This window comes from Emys orbicularis, chromosome 2 (genome assembly GCF_028017835.1).
Source record: "Emys orbicularis isolate rEmyOrb1 chromosome 2, rEmyOrb1.hap1, whole genome shotgun sequence".
Classification (NCBI taxonomy): domain Eukaryota; kingdom Metazoa; phylum Chordata; order Testudines; family Emydidae; genus Emys; species Emys orbicularis.
This window is the reverse complement of record NC_088684.1, coordinates 234,569,722-234,592,077: the sequence shown is the minus strand read 5'-3', so window position 1 is coordinate 234,592,077 and position 22,356 is coordinate 234,569,722. Positions and strand designations below refer to the sequence as shown.

At 42.2% G+C, this 22,356-nt stretch overlaps 1 protein-coding gene across 1 annotated transcript in view; it reads left to right on the top strand.

Annotated features, from left to right (window-relative positions):
• PALS2 (protein associated with LIN7 2, MAGUK p55 family member) overlaps positions 1-22,356 on the top strand; it is a 65,529-nt gene that overhangs the window by 21,528 nt on the left and 21,645 nt on the right. The window contains exons 3-4 of the mRNA XM_065398911.1: positions 4,183-4,335; positions 4,991-5,218. Of these exons, the coding sequence (XP_065254983.1) occupies positions 4,183-4,335; positions 4,991-5,218 (381 nt within the window). The remainder of the gene's footprint in view (positions 1-4,182; positions 4,336-4,990; positions 5,219-22,356) is intronic.

Here is a 22,356-nt window from a genome sequence, read left to right as displayed (position 1 = left end):
CCCCACTGGCCGCGGTTCGCCGTCCCGGGCCAATGGGGGTGGCGGGAAGCGGCGCGGGCGAGGGATGTGCTGGCCGCAGCTTCCCGCCGCCCCCATTGGCCCGGGACGGCGAACCGCGGCCAGTGGGGGGCCGCGATCGGCCGAACCTGCCGCGTCAGCAGGTAAATAAACTGTCCCGGCCCGCTAGGGTGCTTACCCTGGCGAGTTGCGTGCCAAACGTTGCCGACCCCTGGTTTAAATACTGGTTGGATTATGGTGTGCTTTGAAGGGGCTGGTAGATTTCCTTCCTCAAAGGAGAAGTTGGTTCACAGTTGCAGATGGTGACTTGCTTTTCCAAAAGTGCTTCTATGACTTGTACTTGTGTGAATAGACTGAAGAGGAATTTGACTGGGACAAACTTATCTGGTTGGTAGATATTACAAATGGTTCAGAATTTGTATTTATCCAAGGGAAAAATCCAAGGATTAATGGAAGCAAAATGTGGATGATTTCCATTCCCTTTTGAGAATGGGAGGAGTTGTGTAGGAATGTGTTATCAGCTGTGTCAGATCAGTCTTTAGGGAGCTATTTGCTTCTGGGCTATAACCAAGAGAGAAAAATACTTGAGATATCCTGATGGTGAATCTACCTTGTTTGTAGTGGTGGTGTGTCAAGATTCATAGGCTTCTGGAGACCGAGAAACCAAAAAATTGGTTTCATTACTGAGATTCAAAAATTACCCTTTTGCAACAACAACACTCTGCAGGTAGGAATATTCACCTTTGTGTCTGGTTCTCACTATCTGGGATTGATTTTAAACTTGTAATTACTACCATTTGACAGCCGTTTGATTAAATGAATTTCTGTTCTTTGTTTATTGGAATTTGGTATGTGCCCACAGTATCACCACAACCACAGTAATCAGTCTCGTTTAGAGTCTAACACAAAGGCCAAGGACTGAACTGATATTGAGAACTCTTAGAAGGTGGCTTCTTCATTGTTGAGGCACGTAAGCAGGGGAACATTGTATTGTCATAGTGCATGCTGTACCTCTTAAGCAAACAGAGGAACCCACTCTCCAGTGCTGTCAATATGGCACCTTTCACAATATTTAAATTTACTTAAAAATAGAGGTTAAACAGAATATTCTTTTTCAGAAAAGGCTGTTTTTGACCAATCTGTCAACAGATGCTACATTGTGGATGCTGTTAAATCTCTTAAGTATATGCATATACCTTGCTGCACAAAAAGTAAAGTATTTTACCGGACATCCCAAGTGTAAAATTTAGCAACAGAGAAATGGTTTAAATACAATTTTGCATGCATATATTAGCTAATAATTTTTGTATGTACAGGGTGGTAAATTCGCAACCATATGAGGTGGAAAGCAATAATAATGATAATAAAAACCCGATAAAACCAAAACTAAGTCTGTAATTCCCTTAAAGATAAATGAGAATAGCAACACTGAGGCTAGATATATATCAGTTTTGATTATTATAAATATTTATGGACTTTTAGCCAGATACTCAAACAGGAAAGAGATATTGCACATTTCTATCTATTAAATCATTAATAGTCTAGGAATTGCACTTGACATGAGCTATGCCCTCTACATATTCTCAAACAAAAAATTGTCACGGCAGAGTTAAGGTTGAGCGTACGTACCAGTAACTTAAGGGAAAAAACATAACCTGGATGTTGTTGTCCTACCAAAACCAAGCACTACAAAACCAGGAAATTCAGAGTTAAGGTAACACTTAAGAGATCCAAAATGTTAAAGTAAGAAATTCACAGTTATGGCACCCAAACAACCTTATCCATCATCTCTCATTCAGTACCGAAAGGTCAACTCTAGCCTCCCCGGCTCACTTGTTACATTTTCAAACAAGCATCTTCTCCCATGTTGCCCCTTTCGCTTGTGAGTTTTTCCCCATAAATATCTGCAAAGCTAACTCATTATTTTCCTTCAGATTCCTCCTTTGGACCCTTCTCTGTGGTGTTATGTACAAAAACTTGACAATGGTTATGCTGCTGGTGTACTGAGCCTGCAGCTTATTGCGCTGATCAATAATGTCCCTTGTGTCCTTGTACTTTCCTGTAGGTTTGTCTGTATCCCTCTGTTATCTTTTCTTTCATTTAGATTGTTAAACTCTTTGGGGCAGGAAATGTCTTTGTTCTTGTGTGTACAGGGCCTAGCACAGTGGGGTACTGGCCCAGGACTAGGGCTCCTAGGTATTGTGATCATACAAAAAATAATAACCTTAACTCTATCCTGTAGTAACATTGTGAGATGATTATGATTAAGGAATCTGAGCATTTTGTGGCACCACATTAGGTTAAACTGATTTTTAAAGAGCATATTAGAATATTTTTTCATAATTTACCCTTCATGGTGTCATGAGGATTCTGACTCTCCCTTTGCAGAGATTCCTACACAAAAACCCACTTACTCAAGTTTTGAGCAGAGGACCAGGATCTGTCCCACAGAAGATTGCCTCTATAAAAAAATAGCTCCCATTCCTGTAACTGCCAGGTTCAATTACAAGCAAATTGGTGGCAGCAGTTCAAGCAAATTTTTGCTGGCCCTCCAAGAGGCTCCCAAGAACCTGTAGCCCCTATCTTCTGCTTCCACAGCTGGACCCGGAGTTCCTTTTTTCTCTGCCATGTCTGTTTTGCTGTTTCCCTGTTTGTGGCACACAGGCTCCTGAAGCATCCCATGTGAGTTGCTTGAAGGCCTCTGCTTTCTGTGTCCATGCTCTGGTAGGCCTCTGGAAGCTGTAGCATTCAAGTAGTACAGCCTGGCCTAACTACTGATCCTATCCTCTACCTACCCCTGCTGTGCGTGTGGCCCTACCAGAGCCACCATCCATGGTATCTTGTACTCTGCTTTTTCTATCTAGCTACTTAATGTGATGCCTGTCAGTGGCCTTGCCTGTGACTAGAACTCCAGGATGTCCTTTTGTGAAATAAACTGCCACTACCCCACTTTAAGGCGAGGTAGGATTAAGGGCCATCCCACTCCACTAACTTGTCAAGGGCCCATATTTCCTCTCCCTGCCTCTACCAATGAGACTCCCCTTAGCTCCCTTTATGAGGGGGCCTGGTACTTCCATCTCATCGGAGTGAATTATTGCCAGGTTGTATAGACGTGGGTTGGAGTACCCTTCTTGTTTCCACGTTTTCCACTTAGGCCTGAAGTCACTATAATCTGTCCCCTAGAGTCTGGTCTTGCTTTGTCCAGCAAACCTAGATTTATGTTGATTTTTCATAAATGTTAGAAGATTAGATTTTTTTTTAATGACAGGTACACCTCCACCCCGATATAACGCTGTCCTCGGGAGCCAAAAAATCTTACCGCGTTATATCGAACTTGCTTTGAGCCGCCGGAGTGCGCAGCCCCGCCCCCCCCGGAGCACTACTTTACCGCGTTATATCTGAATTTGTGTTCTATCGGGTCGCATTATATCGGGGTAGAGGTGTACCTTAAAACTGTGAAGTAAATTATCTTCTAAAGGTATTCACTATAAGATTTCCATTTTGTGTGTGTGTGTGTCCATGTATGTAGACTGGGAAGAACTCCTTTAGTTCAAAGTTCTAATCACTTGTTTCCAGCAAGTGGAGTTATCTCAGTTTACATATATCCCAAATTGTAAATGGGACTATTATTCAGGTTCTTGTACGTAGAAACCACACACATCTTGCAAAATCACTAGAAACTCTTATAAACCTAGGACTTATAATTCTGCAAAGTTTTAGCTTTTTTGTGGGGGATTGTTCGTTTTACTTCCACCACTTCATGAGCCTCCAGGAACCTAATGTGACTGCTCAGATACTTCCTTATTAGTCAAAGAAAAAGAATATTTTAGGGTGTCTGCACATATGTGCATGCGTGTGAGTCCAGCTGGTCATATTCAACCCATATTTACTCTGTGTCTACTACAACTGCTTACAGTAAATAGCACTTATGTGAGTAGTCCCATATTTGTTCAGATAGTATGGTGATGAGGTCATGTAAATACTTAGTCATATGTCCCAAAGAAGTCTATTTAAGTGTTACTGTATTCAAAATGAAATAAGGGCTGCAAAATCTAGACTTAAATGAGTTGCTACAAAACCTTTACGTACTGAATTGTCATTTAATAACCAATGCCTTCCATGGATATTAATAGTAAACATGCTTTATTCACTCTTCATTTACAGTCACTCTTGGAAGCCCATGATATTGTGGCATCAAAGTGTTATGATTCCCCTCCTTCTAGCCCAGAAATTAATAATTCTTCAGTGAACAACCAGGTAGTACCAGTAGATGCCATTCGTATACTTGGTATTCACAAACGAGCAGGGGAGCCACTGGTAAGTAAACGTAATTAGGTGTGTCTGTCTTTCGCCTAAACAGTAAGAGAAATATTTGATATGTTTTGAATTTTCTACACTGTTCTTATTACTTCTCTTTATTCATACTGGTGTTTATAATTTTTATATTGAGTAATCCCATTGATTATAATGTGCACTATAACATTTTCAATATCAGTTTGACAAGAGATGCAATAATGAAAGGCTAAAATCTGAAGATACATTACCATTCTCCCACACTTTTCTCTTCAAGGACAAATGATGACCTTGTCATTAGGCAGCATAAGTGGTATGAAGAAACTTTTTTTAGTATTTGATCCTAATAAGGAATGACAGAACTTCGTGAAGTCAAGAGCAAATGGTTTGACCGGTATACACTTACGTATCAACTTCCTGTCTGGAGTACATATGATTTGCATTTATTTCACTTGTACCATGCATGTTTGCATAATACAGTGCAATAATGTCAGTATGTTAACAATTTGTGCTGTGGTCACTATTAAAAAGTCAGCATTTTACTTTGGATAAGAAATAACTAGGATAGCTCAGATAACGTTCTGTAGTAACTGTTAGGTAAATGTTAAAACAAAATGTAAAGTGAAACTCAAACAGTGATATTAAACTAAGTAATGGTGTTACTCAATGCTTCCTTTAGGGTGTTACATTTAGGGTTGAGAATAATGATCTAGTAATAGCACGAATCTTGCATGGCGGAATGATAGATCGACAAGGTCTTCTGCATGTGGGAGACATCATTAAAGAAGTGAATGGTCATGAAGTTGGAAACAATCCAAAAGAGCTACAAGAACTACTGAAAAATATTAGTGGCAGTGTCACTCTGAAAATTCTTCCCAGCTATAGAGACACTGTTATTCCTCAACAGGTCAGTAACATGATATTTTCATTGCTTCTGCCAGAAAACGTTTTATTTAGTGATGTTGTTTATAATACATAAGATTATTATAACTGAAGGAATGGAGACAAAATACTTTTCTCTATTTTGTTTTTTTTTTCTTTGTGCATTTGCCTGCACTCTTTGTATAGTCACTTTAACTCTTCCCCTGCATAGTCAGCCAGTTTCCCTTTTGTCTGGGTCTTTCCCATACAGTAGAGAAGAGGAAGAAAAAAGATTGTTTTAAAAGAGAAAGGAATATGTAGCTAAAACCACAAAAGTTAGCATAGGGGCTGAAGAGCAAGTGTAGTATCTTTAATTCTCTTAAAAAAAAAAACTAGATTAAGTTGTCCTTTTAATGATAGACACAGGATATATCATGTAATGTAAAGCTGCTATATAGCTGGTTGAAATTTTGAAAAAAACGAACATTTTGAAGAGTGACAATTTTTGGACTAAATTTTGTAATGGCTTTTTTTTTTTTTTTTAAACTGTTTTTGACTGTATTTGCTACCATTTTCTCATGTAAAACAACGAGGTATGGGTATTTCCTTCTCTTCATTTGGAGCATTTGGTAGTAAACACAGATACTGCAGATAAACTGGAGAATATAAATATCTGGCCCCATAGATACCATGGTAATTGGTGTCTTAAAATGCCTCCTACTGCCTCTTAATGTGGTAGGTTGCTTCAAATATTAAAAGATGGACAAATAAAGGAAGGTTCACATAATAGGATTTTTGCCAGACAAAACCTGATGAGTATACAACTGAGCTATGGATTAATTTTTATTGAGAAACATAGCACATAAAGAGTATGCTTAATGTTATATGGTATTCCTTTACTAATATAAATAACATTTTGGTCTTAAAACTTTTGTTCTGGGAATATGTGCCAATTTCATATGTTTATATCTGTCCTCTTAAGTCCCTCATATAGACACATATGATGGTGTAAAGACCTTTTAACCAATTAACAGTGAAGAAGGTTTATTTGCTTTCTAGTGAGCACAAAGCTGGTGTTACATGTGCCTCACTATCCAATAATTCTAATTTGATTTCTGTGACGGGTTGGATCACAGAAACCCCCTTGGGAGCTGCCACCTAATGTACAAAGACTACTCCTGCTTCTGTTTTCCCTGCCAGCTCAGGACTCCAGCACCCTGTTTTGCTGAGCCAGACACTCCAGTCTGCTCTAACAAAGACTCAGGGTCTGAATCACTAGTCCCAAAGCTGCAAGTTTACCCGAAACCAGCTCACAGGAGTGTGCTTGTCTTTAGCACTCAGATGCCCAACTCCCAATGGGGTCTAAACCCAGATAAATCCGTTTTACCCTGCATAAAGTTTATGCAGGGCAAACTCATAAATTGTTCGCCCTCTATAACACTGATAGAGAGATATGCACAGTTGTTTGCTCCCCCAGGTATTAATACATACTCTGAGTAAATTACTAAATAAAAAGTGATTTTATTAAATACAGACAGTAGGATTTAAGTGGTTCAAAGTAGTAACAGACAGAACAAAGTAAGTCACAAGCAAAATAAAATAAAATGCGCAAATCTATGCCTAATCAAACTAAATACAGATAAGTTCCTCACCAGTTCCAGAATGCTCCCTTTTACAGGCTACTCTCCCTTTAGCCTGGGTCCAGCAATCTCTCACAACCCCTGTAGCCTCTGTTCAAGTATCCTGGGGGGGTGGAGAGGCTCCTTCTTTAGCCAGCTGAAAACAAAATGGAGGGGTCTCCCCCAGGTATAAATAGGCTCTCTCTTGTGGGAGGAGACCCCCCTCCTCCCTCCCATGCAAAGTCCAGCTCCAAGATGGAGTTTTGGAGACACCTGGGCAAGTCACATGCCCCTGCATGACTCAGTCTTTACAGGCCGACGCCATTGTCCACATGGTATCTTGCATGTCTCCAGGAAGACTTCTTATGTGGATTGGAGCATTCCAAGATGCATTGTTCCCCAAGTGTTTCCTGATCAGGTACTTAACCTGGCGAATTCCTTCCTAAAGAAGCTGACCAAATGCCTCCCAAAGCTTACTTAGAAACCAAGCAGGCATACAGCCCATATTCTTAACCTCAAGTAGAAAATGATATATATATGTACAAATAGGATGAATAGATATAGTAGACCATAACCTTTACGGAGATATGTTACCTGGCACAGGCAGCACAAAACATATTCCAGTTATGTCATACATACATTTATAAGCACCCCCTCCCCATAAAGCCTTATGGGGTACACCGTCACAATTTCATTCCAAGAATTCCCTAAATCCCTCACGTCTTCATATTCCTGTAAGTTGAGTCGTAAAAGTATTAGTCCTTTGCATTTGCATAATGTCTCTTTATTAGAAGAGCTCAGCTGCCTTAAAAGGATGGGTAAGTAGCAGTTTCTCCATTCACAGATGAGGAAAGTGAAGTACAGAGAAATTAAGTGACTTGCCCATGGTCACTCAGCAACTTTGGCGAAGGGTCAGCACACTAGAACAGATACTTTACCCTAACCTGTATGAACTGTATGAGAGAGCCACTTTTCTGGATTTGTGGTTTATATAGATTTCTGGTAGCCATGTTAATATTCTGCAAATACAGGTTCTTGTCCTTCCTTGAGACCTACAAATAGGAAGTTCTATGTAAATGCTAAGTACTATTATTTAATGGGTGTTTCAGGTTCTAGCATATCAAAAAGCTGTATTGCTGAGCTTAAGAGATCCAAACAGTATAATGCAATGCAAAATAAATCTTTTCAACATCCTATCCTGGCTTTTATCATATATTTATCCATGAGCCAAATTCCCTTTTGGGCAGTTGGCTTCATAAAGCCCATAAATTTAGTTAGCTAAGTTGTGAATGCAAACAGAGTGGTATTTTAGTACTGGCTTTCTGATTCTACTAGTAGTGTCCCATACATATTCTAACAATTTGTGCACTGATTGTGAATTCCTACAACACAGAACACAAAGTGGGGTGTGTCTGTTTGTGGCATTACCCAGGGTGCAATCTGGACTGTTGAACAGCCATATCCCCTCAATTCTCCAGCCTGGGGTGCCTTTTACACTGCTCACGCACAGCCTCCAGCATGTAAATTACTCCCAGCTATACTGTGTGAGTGCTATGGTGAGCCACTCTTGAATTACACTGCAGAACAACACCAGTCCCAGATTCCCTTCCAGAAATGTGCATCTTGTACTGCCCAGCCCTCTCCTGGACAACACAAGCTCATATAAAGTCGGTCATTTTATTAATAGAAAATGATATGCACAAACCCTGTTACCTCAAATGAAGTTTCCCAAACACTTCAGCCCAAGCACACTGGTCTAGATAAAACAATAAAACAAGTTTAACAACCACAGAATGATAGATTTTAAGTGATTACAAGTAATGAGGCATAAAAGTCAGAATTGGTTACAAAGAAATGAAAGGCAAAACTCAACTAATACCTAACATCATAAGTGTAGTGCCCCTCTCCACCTGGTTACCTCCTTCAATGCCAATCCGCTTACATGTTTTGATGGACAAGTCTGGGTTCTTTCGGATCCTGCCACCCACTCAGCAGGGTGTATCTTCTTTCCTTTTTTTCAATGAAATTATTTGGCGGTGCCTGCACCCCCCTCGCTCCTTCCTGGCAGGGTCACCAGGGCAGCTTGGGTGGAAAATTCTAACTACAGAGTAATCCCCACTTGCTAGATAGTTGGAGACTTCGAAGAAATAACACAAACACACAAAAATATATTCAACACTATAATTATATTAAACAGGAGACAAATACGACATAAAAGGGTGAAACACTATTTTTAGGGTCACCGGTGCCCACACTGAAAATACCCGTGACTTGATGTAGCAAATGTAAAATTAGTGTCCCGTTGGTACACGTACTTTGCTGGGGCCCTTGATGATCTATAACCACAAAATTCTTCTCTGCAGTGGTTTAGCAGTGTGGCTGACTGGGTTCAGTACAGCCCAAAGGACTCACAAGTGGGAGGAGGTGGTAAATACCTCCACAGGTGTAATATGCAGCAGGTTATAAAATCCTCAAACCCTTACTCCCTGGCTTGAGGACACAGTTCAGGGAGTAGGGGTCCCCAAAACAAATTCCCTGACTAACTAACTAAAAGTTGGTGCATTCACAAACTCCATGAATGATCCTCAGGTTCGAAGATGACACTGGACTCCTCAGTCGCTGCAGAGGGGCTGCTGTCTGCTGGCAGGGATCCTCCTCAGGCAGGAAGCAGGCTGCGTTGGTCCCAGGATTTCCCCTCACCACAAAGGGGGGGTGCAGGGCTCAAGGTGTAGGATATACAACTACACTAACATCCAAACTGTAGCCTCCTAGCCCAGCCTCCAGTCACACACTCATCAGGAAGCTTCCCTGGACTAGCAGACAGAGCAGAGCTGACCATGTGGTGACTGGTCTCACCTAAGGAGCTGGAGGGCGAACTCAGCCTGGCTGGGGAAATTTCCCAGCAAACGCTACAAATTGGGAATCATCAGTGGGGAAGGAAAAACCCAGCTGAGGGATCTGCTCTCAGGTCCCTAGAGGCCTGTTCTCAGGAGGAACCCTGCATGCAGGCCCGGGACTCACCAGTTCCCCACACAGCCAGTCCTGCCCTTGCCCTGGCTGGCTCCGGACTGACTCCAAAATGGCTTCTCCCCTTTCCTGAACTCCCTGGAAGGGGCATCTCACTCCCTATTGGTTGCCGGGCAGACTCTGAGTTTGCCTTGGCTCCCCCTCCCTGAGCTGCCAGCAGACAGAGCTCCAGGAATCTAGGTAATCTCCTTGGGGGTTACATAAGCTAAGTGAATTCAAAGCTAGGGTCTCTCTCATCTCATCTCTTCTCTTCTCATCTAGAAGACTTACTGGCTGAATCTTTCAGTCAGGATCTCTCGTCCTGGTCCAAAGCTATTTACTTTGTTCTTCAAGTATTGTCGATGTCGTGAGTAAAGATGAAGGGAGATTTGGGGTGTCTGTTCCCCATTTTTATATCTTGTCCTTTTTGAGAATCAGGAGACAGAAAGTCTGTGGGGATGGGAACCTCCAGCTATTTCTTTGCCAAGATGTAAATTTCTCTCTCTCACCCTTGTTCCTGCCAAAGAATGGCCACCTAATCAGGTAGTGGTCTATTTCATTTTGTTGACACCTGATTGAAACATCAGTTTGCCTTTTGTTTCTGCGGAACTGGTTTGTGCCTGCTATTAGTAATATCATACAGTAGAATCTTATAATGTTGCATATGATGTTGCCACACGTATTTTATAATGACCAGCAAATTTTGAGTTTTCAAATAATACCTCACAAGGCATACTTTGTACAAAATTTATCATAGTCTTGAAAAAGGAATGAATGTGGGGTACAGACTATCACACTGTTGTAAACCAGTTTGCCTGTCAAGCCCTGAAGGGTTTATATATTCTGTTATAGCCTGATTTCTATATTTTAGGCAAATCAGGCTTTCTGCTGCAGTTCCTGTATTTTTTATTTTGTTTAAAATCTTGAACTGAAACAAATGCCCAATTCTCAGTTTTTGGTAATAGATGATTTTCTTCTTTTGTCTTTTATTTTTTGTGAAATTGTAAATGTTAATAACTGAATCTTATTTGTATATAGTAAAGAAAAGAAAATTGACATATTTAACAATTAAGGATTGAGTAAGATTAGAGTCTCTTGATCCACCTCTTACTTGAACTCTTTTCTTTTCAAAATCCGCGTTTCACATGGATATCTATAGTTAATTTAAGTAACTGGAATTTTATTCATTGGGGGTAAAGAGGGCTGGAGAGTGCACATTTATTTAAAGGTGCTACACACAGAACTCTCACTTTTGGGTATCATGTTCCTGTGAGCAACTGGTGTTACTCCTTACCAAAATAATCAATATCTCATTTAGGAAGGAATCTTTCCTTCCTCCTTCAGATATACAAGAAGAATATCCATTGAAGAAATCCACTTTAGATACTTCAGATTTAGCTTAATTACCAGCCAGTATCAAATCTTCTGTTCCTGAGCACAATCTTAGAGAAGACAAAGGCCAATTTACAAGCCCAGGACCTAGGATCAAAACAGCTTTAGTGGCACTGATGAATGATCTCCTGCTGTGAATGGATGGAGAGCAGACATCCATTCTGATCCTCCTGGACCTCTCTGCAGCATTCAGCACTGCTGATCATGAGATACTGCTGTCCCATCTGAGAAAAGAAGCAAGGATCCATAAGAATGTGCTAAAATCGTTTAAGTCAAAGCATAGTGATGTGAAGTAGCATCTCTGCCACCAGGTCCCTCATTTGTGGAGTCCCATAAGGATAAATTTTCTCTGATCTAGGCGAACTGGTGAGAGTTCATGGATTCAAGTGCCAACAATATGCAGATGAGACACAACTTCTACCTCTCCTTCAGTACATATGTCTATACTACTAGCATGACAGTGGTTGGACAAGATCAGCTAATGGATTAAGAACAGCTGATTGAACTTGAATCTAATCAAGATGAAGATTCTGATTGGCAGCAGAAAGCACTTTGGGAAGTTTTGAGTGCAGTTTCTTTTAGTTAAAAGTACATACGCACAATTGGTCAATTCATTCCATAGTTTAGAACTACTGCTGGATTTCTGGCTGACATTAAGTCTCACATAGCAGCATCCATGAGTAACACTTTCTACCATCTCTGTTTGGCAAGGACTAAGTCCTATCCTGATGGAGATTCAGCTGGCCCTCAGTTATATGTTGCCTTTATCATCTTCTATTTGGATGATCCAATGGCTGGAAGTTTGAAACTAGACAAATTCAGCCTGGAAGTAAGATGTAAATTTTTAACCATGAGGGTAATTAGCCATTGGAACAATTTACCAAGGGGGGTGGTGAACTCTCTGTCAATGACAATTTTTAAATCAAGGTTGAATGGTTTTTCTGAAAAATCTGCTCTAGGAATGATTTTGGGTAAGTTTTATGGCCTGTGTTATACAGGAAGTTAGAATAGAGGATCACAATGGATCCTTCTGTCCTTGGAATCTGTGATTCCAGCAACAAAATATACCTGGACATGAAGCCATCAGACTTTAGGAAACTTCAGCTACTGCAGAATGTGGCAGTGTGTCTCCTCAGCAACACAGGCTACAGTGAGCACATCAGACCTGTCATCATCTCTACGGTGGCTTCTCATAGAATATAGAGTCAAATTCAAGGTCTTGATCCTTACCTTCAAGGCACTTAATAGCTTGGGTTCAGGATATCTAGAAGATCATCTAAAGGTCTGAGATAAGGATCGCAGTTGACAGCTCTGCTCCTCAGGCACAACGGGTAAAGCTTGTTTGTGCAGGAGACAGCTGCTGTGGGAGCAGAGCCAGGACTGTGGAACACACTCCCACAGGAACTGAGAACTGTCACAAACCTCACCACTTTCCACTCCAAGTGCAAGTTATGCTTCTTTGGCCATATCTTAACTAAAATAAACATACATATATTTTTTAAAAACTACCACAACTGAACACACTATTGCCACACAATTTTTCCTCTGGGGGATGATGATGAGAGGATGAACCACATGTTAAAGATGTTAGTCACATCACATAATGTGTTTCTGAAGGACCTCAAATATCATGAATAAAACAGAGCAGAAACGTTCCCATAGTAAGATAGGGCAAAACTATCTAAACTCTGAGATTTTGACTCTCCTAAATAAGATGGTGGTATCAAGCAAGCAAGATTCTCTCCTCTCCTTCTCTCTGTCCTCCCTCATACTGTCTGGTCAGCATTCATTTCCTAGCTGCCTTTACCTCAGTTTTCAGGACTTTCCACTTAGTGTTGCCTTGATTGGTAAAAGAGCTCTCCTTAAGTGATGTAGCCTGACTTTTGGGGCTTCCACTTCTGTTGTCACATGTCCCAGGGTAGCCTTTTCTCCTGTATTTATATCCTTTCTTTTTGAATCAGCCAGTCCAGTCAGATCTGTAATAAATTCTTCTGGTTTATTTAACTCGTGGTGCTTTTTGTCAGTGCTTCTGGTTATTTAATTCCAAAAGTATTACTTGTTCCTTTGTCATCTGCTGAAATCCTTTCATGAGTCAGCTCAGAGCTTGTTTTATCCTACTTTGCTTCTCTGTATTTGGAGGGTTTCTGACTTAGTAGATTGTCTATTTTGGCACATTTTGTTGGCTTCTTTTCAGTGTCTCTGGTCTTGTAGTATTTCGGACTCTTCTGTTGTTGCTTTGGTGAATTGTTTCTCTGCACAGCTTCAGTGCTTTGCCAGGTTTGGTAGGCACGTTCTTCCAGTCAAGTCTCTTCAAATTATTTTCCCCCTCACTGTCCCTATAGATAACATGGTTTTCAAACTGTGGGTCGCGACCCAGTATTGGGTCGCGGAATGGAAGGCATTGGGTCGTGGCGGCTCTAGTCAGCACCACTGTCCGAGCCGTTAAAAGTCCCGTCAGCGGTACTGCCTGGCTAAGGCAGGTTAGTTCCAACACCATGCTGCGCCCCGGAAGCGGCTAGCAGCATGTCCAGCTCCTAGGTAGGGGGGCCCACGGGGCTCCATGTGCTGCCCTTGCCCCGAGCATTGGCTCCACACTATAGGTTTGACCATTTAATGGTAGATTTCTTTTAAAGCACAAAATAAATCATATTCCTGAAAAATTTGAATAAGATTTTACTGAAACATATGATGGCTCACAGTAAATCATGTGAGCTTATCTCAAGTGATCTTTATGTCCTTAGTTGCCTCAGAGGCCTAACTGAGAGGAAGAATTGTCTAGTGGTTAGGGCACTAGCCTAGGGCTTAGGAGTCCGGGATTCAGTTCCTTGCTCTACAAAATACTTCCTATGTGATCTTAGGCAAGTCACTCAGCCTCTCTGTGCCTCAAATCCACATTTGTAAAAACAGGGAAGTGCTACTCTCCTCATTTCACAATGGTGTTGTAAGAATAAATACATTAAAAATTGTGAAGTGCTTTGAAATCTACTGATAAAAAGTGCAATATTAGAGCTAGGTATTGTATAGTATGAAGAGACAGATCATAAGATCCCCTTTAAACTTTTTTCAACCCAAGGTTTTGGCTAACACAAATCAGCATGGTATGGAAAATTGCAAGAAGAAATATAATTTCTGTATCTTCAGTCTGGTTTGATAGGTTGTTCCTTCTGTGTATACCTTATGAGGCAGCAGAAAAAGCCAATTAGAACACTGAGGGCAAGATTTTTAAAAGTGATTAGTGATTTTTGGGTGAGTCTACTTTTTTTGTCTGACTGACTTGAGACTACTAAAATACGGCCTGATTTTCAGAGGATAAGAGGATTTTCTGAAAATGTGGCCCCTTTAAGGTGTCTCAACTTGGGCACCCACAAATTGACCCTCAGCCTGTTGGAACCTTCAATTCAGATAATCAGTAGCCCAGAAAACGAGAAGCTTCTTTTCCTCACCAAAGTCTAGCTTCTGCAAAGACCGTTAAGGATTACTCAGTAACACTACTGCTGTTCCTTTATCAGGTAAGGATCCTTTTTTCTTTTAACTGCATGAACAAAAAAGAAAACAAGAAATAGAAACCAAGCTTCAAAGTGTAGCCTTTTGAAGAGCAGTTTTTCGGCCTTCTTTCTCTAGTTTGGTACATTTTTAAACTAGTGTGGTACTAAAGCCTGAAGATGAGTCTAACTCTGTAGTCCAGAGGCAGAAATCATTGAAAGGGTTCAAAATTGCATATCCTTCTCAGTTCAACACTGTTGAATAAAGGCTCGGAAACGTTTTTCAAAAATATTTGGAACTCATAAGAACATAAGAGTGGCCATACTGGGTCAGACCAAAGGTCCATCAGCCCAGTATCCTGTCTTCCGACAGTGGGCAATGCCAGGTGCCCCAGAGGGAGTGAACCTAACAGGTAATGATCAAGTGATCTCTTTCCTGCCATCCATCGCCACCCTCTGACAAACAGAGGCTAGGGACACCATTCCTTACCCATCCTGGCTAATAGCCATTAATGGACTTAACCTCCATGAATTTATCTAGTTCTCTTTTAAACCCTGTTATAGTCCTAGACATCACAACCTCCTCAGGCAAGGAGTTCCATAGGTTGACTATGCGCTATGTGAAGAAGAACTTCCTTTTATTTGTTTTAAAACTCATGGGCCAAAAGAACTAAGGTAAAAGGCTTTTAAATATAATTTAGTTAAAAGGACTTATTAAAAGACTCAAAATTGAAACTTCAAACCTCCAAGCATAAGGCTGGACTGGATTTGTCAAACTTATTTTGTGCAGATTTATTATCTGTTCAGTACCTTATTGTTGCATGAAGGGAAAACGTACTCTACTTTAGAATTGCTGTTTTTCTGCCCACTGTTTCTCTTCTTTCCCCCTTCTGTTTCTTTCTTTCATTTGTACTTTGTTCTCTGTAGCAACTCCCTGTTTCTCACCCCTGACCTGTGGATTTTGATCTCAACCCTTTCCTCATTTCATTGCTAAAAGAATAAATTAGATAGTTAATGATTACATTTTAAAGTGTCTAGATTATTGGTAGTCAGAGGAAGTTCACATCTATGAATCATTGTTTCAGGCTGTTTGCAGAATCAGGCAGACGGCACTACATTGGTTACAGTCCGTTCACATTTGAAAGATTATCTACCATACCATCTCATTGAGTGATTTAAAGTGGGCAGGCTTCTTCACTCTTAGAGAAAAACACTGATAAGTACAAGATTGGGCACCCTCAGTAATGGCCAGGTGGTACTGCATAAAATTACAGGAGATGCCTCTTGTGTCCCCTCTGTTCATCCTACCCTTACTTGCTTTTTAGGAAGAAAAATAACACAAGGTTTTATTAACTGTGTGAAGTTCATTGCCTGTTCAAGTACAGGTGCAAAATCTGGGAGTTGTTTCCCTACATTTTATAGTACCAAACGAGGTGGACCAATTTTCATTTTTGAAATGGCTGAATTTGTTTGTATTCAAGAAAAAATTCTGGATGGAATCCGCTAACGCAAAGATTTGGGAGGACAGTTCATTCAGGGTATTTTGTAATATGCCTGGATCTCCGGGAGACCTACCTTTTTTTATATGCCTCTAGATCCCTGTTGGTATTATTGTCTGAGACTAGTCCTAGGGAGACATTCACTTTCAGTCAGAGCCAGTCCTGCGGACAAATATGTGCTTGGGCTAGAACTGGCAGCAATAAAGTTTAGCTTGTTCTTCGAATGATGGTCCCTATGTGTATTTCACATGTGGGATATGCATGCGCACCATGTTTCTGAGTCTGGAAAGTTTTGTAAGCAGTATTCATTAGCCCGCCTATGGGCTGTAGATCTCCTTGTGCTCCAAACTAAGTGCATATATGGTGGTGCGAGCCGATGCCCCTCTAGTTCCTTTTTACTGCTGCATGGTCTGAGTCGGAATCTTTGGTGTCCTCTGCTCCTTTTTTTCTTACTGTCCTTGCTTTAGGATATTTGATATAGTTCGTTTTTAGTAACTTCAGCAGTTTTTAGTATTTTTATAGCAAGTTCTACATAGTATAGTTAGATAATGTTTTTTCTTTTTTCTTCCCCACCAGGGGACGTTTTCACCCTAAGCAGTCTGGGATTATGTCCAGGGTCTCAGATGTCAAAAACTGTTTCTTGCCCTCTCTCCTTTTCAGTGAGCGACGAACATCAACAGTGCCTCTACTGCCTGGGTGAGGCTCATATTTCTGTCTAGTGCAGCATCTGCCATTCTTTTCCCCCCAGAACTTGTGAGGGTCAGGAACTGAGACTCAGAAAACATCTTATGGAGAAGGCGATAAAGCCCCAATCAGATCCGGTCTGTGGACACCTCTGTTTATCAGTCTCAACAAGCAGGCTATGCCTCTCGAAGCACAAGTTCAGGAATGGAGGCTACAACTGTTAAGCCTAGAGAGAAAGCTTCACATGAGATGCAGTCTCATAGACATCAGGACAAGTCATCTTCGTCTAAAACTGCCCTGAAGAGAGAGGCTCCCTCCCTGACCCCATCAAAGTCAAAAGAGCCAGGGTGCACTGGCTCTAAGGGCTTAGGCCTCAGTAAATCTTGACAGAGGGAGGAGGCACACAAGGTTATAGATCCAGTGGTTCTGACATTGGCTCTATGGTGAAGGCTTGGGATAAACAGCTTCTGACGCTCCCATCTACTTCTAAAGCTTATGCGGTACCAATAACGACATGGCCCTGATAGGAGCCAACCACCACGGTGACCAGAGAAGCTCTGGTTCCAATGGCTCTGCCAATATATTCTCCTCAGACTACAAGGTGTTCTGAGATCTGCGTCTCCCTGGAGGACAGCTTTGCTCTTCCTTACCTCCATTCACCCTCCTATTGGGATCATCTCTATTCTTGGACATGCATACACCTGGAAAGAGACTATTCCACCAAGTCAACCATTTGTACCATTGGTTCCACCAGAGATAAGGAATCCAGCTTTCTCTTCAGATGAGTATTAGCCTCTGCAGCATCCTCTGCAGCATCAGGCAGAGGGAACATGAGACAAGAGCCCCAGATGATCAGGATTCCAGTCCCAGACCAGATACGACAAGCCAAAGGACAGGTGGTATCTGATGCCATGGATTCCTCCTCCACCAGTTGATCCATCCTACTGGCAATCTTGGGGACTATGGGAGCCTACCAGAGACACCAAGGATCACTTCAGGAGTCCTATTTATCATCACCCAGTTACCCACAATTGAAACTGTCAGAATATTTGGAAGGGGAAAGTGAGCCAGAGCCAACAGTTCTTGTCATCCTCACCAAATGAGGTGGTTACTCTATCCTCTCTGTTTCCCTCAGATGACTTTAAGCAATACCAGGAGCTCATGCACAAGGTGACGGTAGAGCTACAGATTGAGCTGGAGAAGGTCCAGGAGCCTCAGCACAGTTTGCTGGACATTCTGCAACCTTCTGGTCCCTGCTGAGTGGGCCTCCCCATCAATGAGGCCATCGTGGACCTGGCAAAGATGATTTGGCACACCCTGGCTTCTTGTGTGCCCTCCCCAAAGAGGGCCAAAAAGCACTGCTTTGTTCCTTCCTGGAGGGGAAGGGGAGAGGTTTTTGTTTTCTCACCCACTGCCTAACTCTTTGGTAGTGCAGGTAGCTACAGAACAGTACAAGCAACAGCACCCAAAGCCCACGCTCTCTGATAAGGGACACAAGTGAGTCAACCTGCTAGGGAGAAAGGTCTTCTCATCCACCTCACTCCAGTTCAGGAGCTCAAATTACCAAGCCTTTTTGTCCAAATACGATGTTAGCAACTGTAATAAGTTTTTGGAATTCAAGGACAAGCTCCCTGAGGATAAGGCCCACTCCCAGGCCTTAGTGGATTAGGGTAGGATGGTGGCCAAAGCTTCCCTCTAAGCTGCTCATTTAGAAAGATGGCTGCAGCCATTGTTATGAGGAGAGATTAATGGGTTGCAATCCTCAGGTTTCCCTAGAGAGGTGCAGAGTACCATCCAAGATCTGCCCTTCGATAGTATCAACCTATTTCATGATCGTCTCTCCACTCCTTGAGTCTTTAAGGGTAATGCTTTGCTCGCTGGGCATTTATACTCCCACCCTTCAGAGAAAACACCACAGACAAGGGGAATAGGGCAAGATGATCTCTTCAGCTTTTTAACCACCAACATCCTCAGGAGCCACCACACAAGAGACAGAGGGTTTATAGACCCAGGAACTCAGCCACTGTAACATCAACTGAAACATCATATTCCAGCCTCCAAATGAAGAGTTTCTTTTGGTAGGTCTGTTAAGACCTGCATACCCTTATTGATGCTGCTTCATTCCCCTCTCCTGGTATTTGGAGGCTGCCTTACCTAATTTGCCAAAAACTGGAGGGCCCACTACAGACAATTGGGTATTAGAGATTATTCATGGTAGCTATCTGATCATGTTTCTGGTACCTCCTACTCACAAATCCCCTTCCCTGTTCCATTTCAAGGACCACTCTCACAAGCAAATTCTACAACAAGAGGCAAGCCCCCTTCTCCTCCGGGGAGCTGTAGAAAGGGTTCCACCACTACATCAGGGAAGGGATTCTATTCCCCTTACTTCCTGACCTCCAAGAAGAATGGGGGAAGGAGAGCAATTGTCAATCTGAAGCAGCTGAATGGATTAATTTGAAAGCTCAAATTCCTCATGATATCCTTGGGCATCAATAATTTCCTTGTTAGAGGAGGACACATGGTTTGACATTCTTGACCTGAAAGATGCATATGTTCACAAAGACATCCACCCAACTCACAGGAGGTTCCTCTTCAATCAATCACATTACCAGCTCAGTGTCCTTCACTTTGGCCTAGCTATAACACCCAAGGTCTTTACAAAGGTTTTTTTCAGTAGTGGCAGTTCGGATGAGAAGGGATTTACAGGCTTCCCTTACCTCAACAACTGGCTTCTGAAGAGCAATTCCTATGAAGAAGTCCAGTGAACAGCCAGTGTTGTGCTCAGGCTTCTGGCTTCCCTGGATGTCTGCATCAATCACAAAAAGTCCACGTTGACCCCCACAAGATGCATAAACTTTACAGGGGCAATGTAGGACTCAACCACAGCAAGAGCATATCTACCTCTTGATCAGTTTCAGGCCATGAGCGCACTCATACATCACGTCAGTATCAGACCCAGGATGTCAGTCCAAACTTGCTTTTCCCTCCTTGGCCACATTGTCTCTTGCACACATGTGATGCCATTCACCAGACTTCATCTTTGTTGCCTACAAGCCTGGCTTCTCTCTATGGACACATCAGAATGGCAATATAGATGGTAAGGTGACCATTCCTTCCAAAGTTTTGGACTCTTTCAGATGGTGGATGAAACCGGAAAAGGTTTGGATGGGGATTCCGTTTCTCACACTGACTCCTGATGCAACCATTGTTAACAGTGCCTCCTTCTTGGGTTGGGGTGTTCACGTGGGTGATCATATGGCACAAGGTATCTGGGCTGTATGGGAGTCCAGAATGCATATCAATTTACTAGAACTCTGAGCAATCCGTTGAGCCTGCGACACCTCTCTCCCATTCATCCAACCCAAACATGTCTAAATGTTGGACAACATGACAACGGTATTTTATATAAACAAGCAGGGAGGAACAAGTTGTCATCCTCTGTGCATAGAGGCAAGCGTCCTCTGGAACTGGTGCATCAGCCATCGCATAGCCCTACCAGCAGCATATTTACCACGGGTGCAAAACTCCCTAGCAGATTGTCTGAGCAAACATTTTTCTGCAAATCACAAATGGGAGGTTTACAATTTGGTTCTCGATGTTTTCTCTCAATGGGGAACACCAGACTGGGACTTTTTTGCCGTATGGGGGAACAGGAAACTTCCTCAATACTGCTCCAGAGCAGCCCTGTGCAGGAGCTCAATTGGAGATGCTCTGCTGGTGTCATGGACGGATTGCCTGGAGTATGCCTTCCTTGCCATCCCATTGATACCACAGGTTCTATGGAAGATCCACCAAGACAGAGCTCAAGTCATCCTGATTGCACCCAATTGGCAGAGACAGTTCTGGTTTATGGATCTGCCAAAGTCCCTGTTCACCCACCCATGAATATCCCCTCAGAAAATGGGGTATTTGTCCCATAGAAAATGTTGAGTTTTCCATGAAAAATTGAAAACCCAGAACACTTTGGCCAAAACCCAAAATATTTCTACTCTGAAATGCTTCTGCAGTGCATAATGCTCTCATTCTCTTCTGTAGGCTGGGCTCCCTTGACAAACTATATCTCCCATGATGCATATGGGTCTTTACTCTTGGGGCTGGTCCACACTAACCCCCCACTTCGAACTAAGATACGCAACTTCAGCTACGTTATTCACGTAGCTGAAGTCGAACTATCTTAGTTCGAACTTACCGCGGGTCCACACGCGGCAGGCAGGCTCCCCCGTCGACTCCGCGTACTCCTCTCGCGGAGCAGGAGTACCGGCATCGACGGCGAGCACTTCCGGGATCGATTTATCGCGTCTAGACAAGACGCGATAAATCGATTCCAGAAGATCGATTGCTTACTGCCGGACCCGGAGGTAAGTATAGACGTACCCTTGATGAGCAGAGGCATACATAATGGCAGTTGCATGGCTATGGTGCATCCTGAAAGCTGTAGTCCAGCTGGGGAGGGGTTTGGTTTTTGGATGTTCAGTTTTTTGACAAAATCAATTTTCCATAGAAAGTAGACATTTTCCACAAAAACAATTTTAGTCAAAAACTCAATTTTCTCTCTAAACAGTTTTGATAGAAAACTTTCAACTAGTTTTTATTTTAATATATTTGTTAATTACTTACAGCCCCCCCTCCTACATTAAAAGAAAGCTAAGGTTGCAATATCAAGCACTCAAAAGTTAAGAAATGCTAGAATTTGAGATTGTGTTATAGTACACTCTGGAAAAATAGTATGTGATCTTGTAGTTAAAGAGTTGTTAAGGTGGCTATAGACCCTTCTGCCCCTGACCCCCTTCTCTCCAGGCTATCAGTACTCCTCTGCTCCCCTTTATTCACCCTCACACAACTCATTTCATTATCCCACCTCCACTTCTTCCCTTCCCACCAGCTCCTCCCTGTTTGCACCTCTGCATTCAGGTCACATTGCTTCCTCCTCCTTCATGCTGCCTTGGCGGTAGCAATGGAAGCATTGAGAACACAGGAGGGACATTCTTCCTGCTCTCAATTCCAGTGCCTGGCAGCACAGAATTGTTCAGCTGTTGAGAGAAGCAATTGCAGGTAAAGTCTGGCCCAACCCCTCATCCCTGGAATGGCACATGACTAGTCTGGTCGGTCCACAGGAGATGTATAGGGATGAAGAATGCTCTGTGCAGGCAGACTCTTCAGAGAGTGATGCTGCTGCCAGTCTCTAACAAATTTCTACTGAGCAAACTGCAGTTTTCAGGGTACAGTCTCTATTTGAGCGAGAGAGACACTTCCTCAGAAGTTGATTTTCTTGAGGGAATGTGAGGTGCCAAAAAGCTCAGTGTTCTAACTGATTGTTCCTGTTAACTTGTACACTGAAGGAGTAAATACATTGTTCTAAATTGATGGATTTGAAGATTTAAAAAAAAGCTCTTTGCAGGTGGTAAATTTATCTTTCTGAATATGGTTATCAAAAACATAAATTCTCCAGGACCAGCCTTGAGTACATGCAAGACAAAAGACTGCTTGAGCTAAACAGGA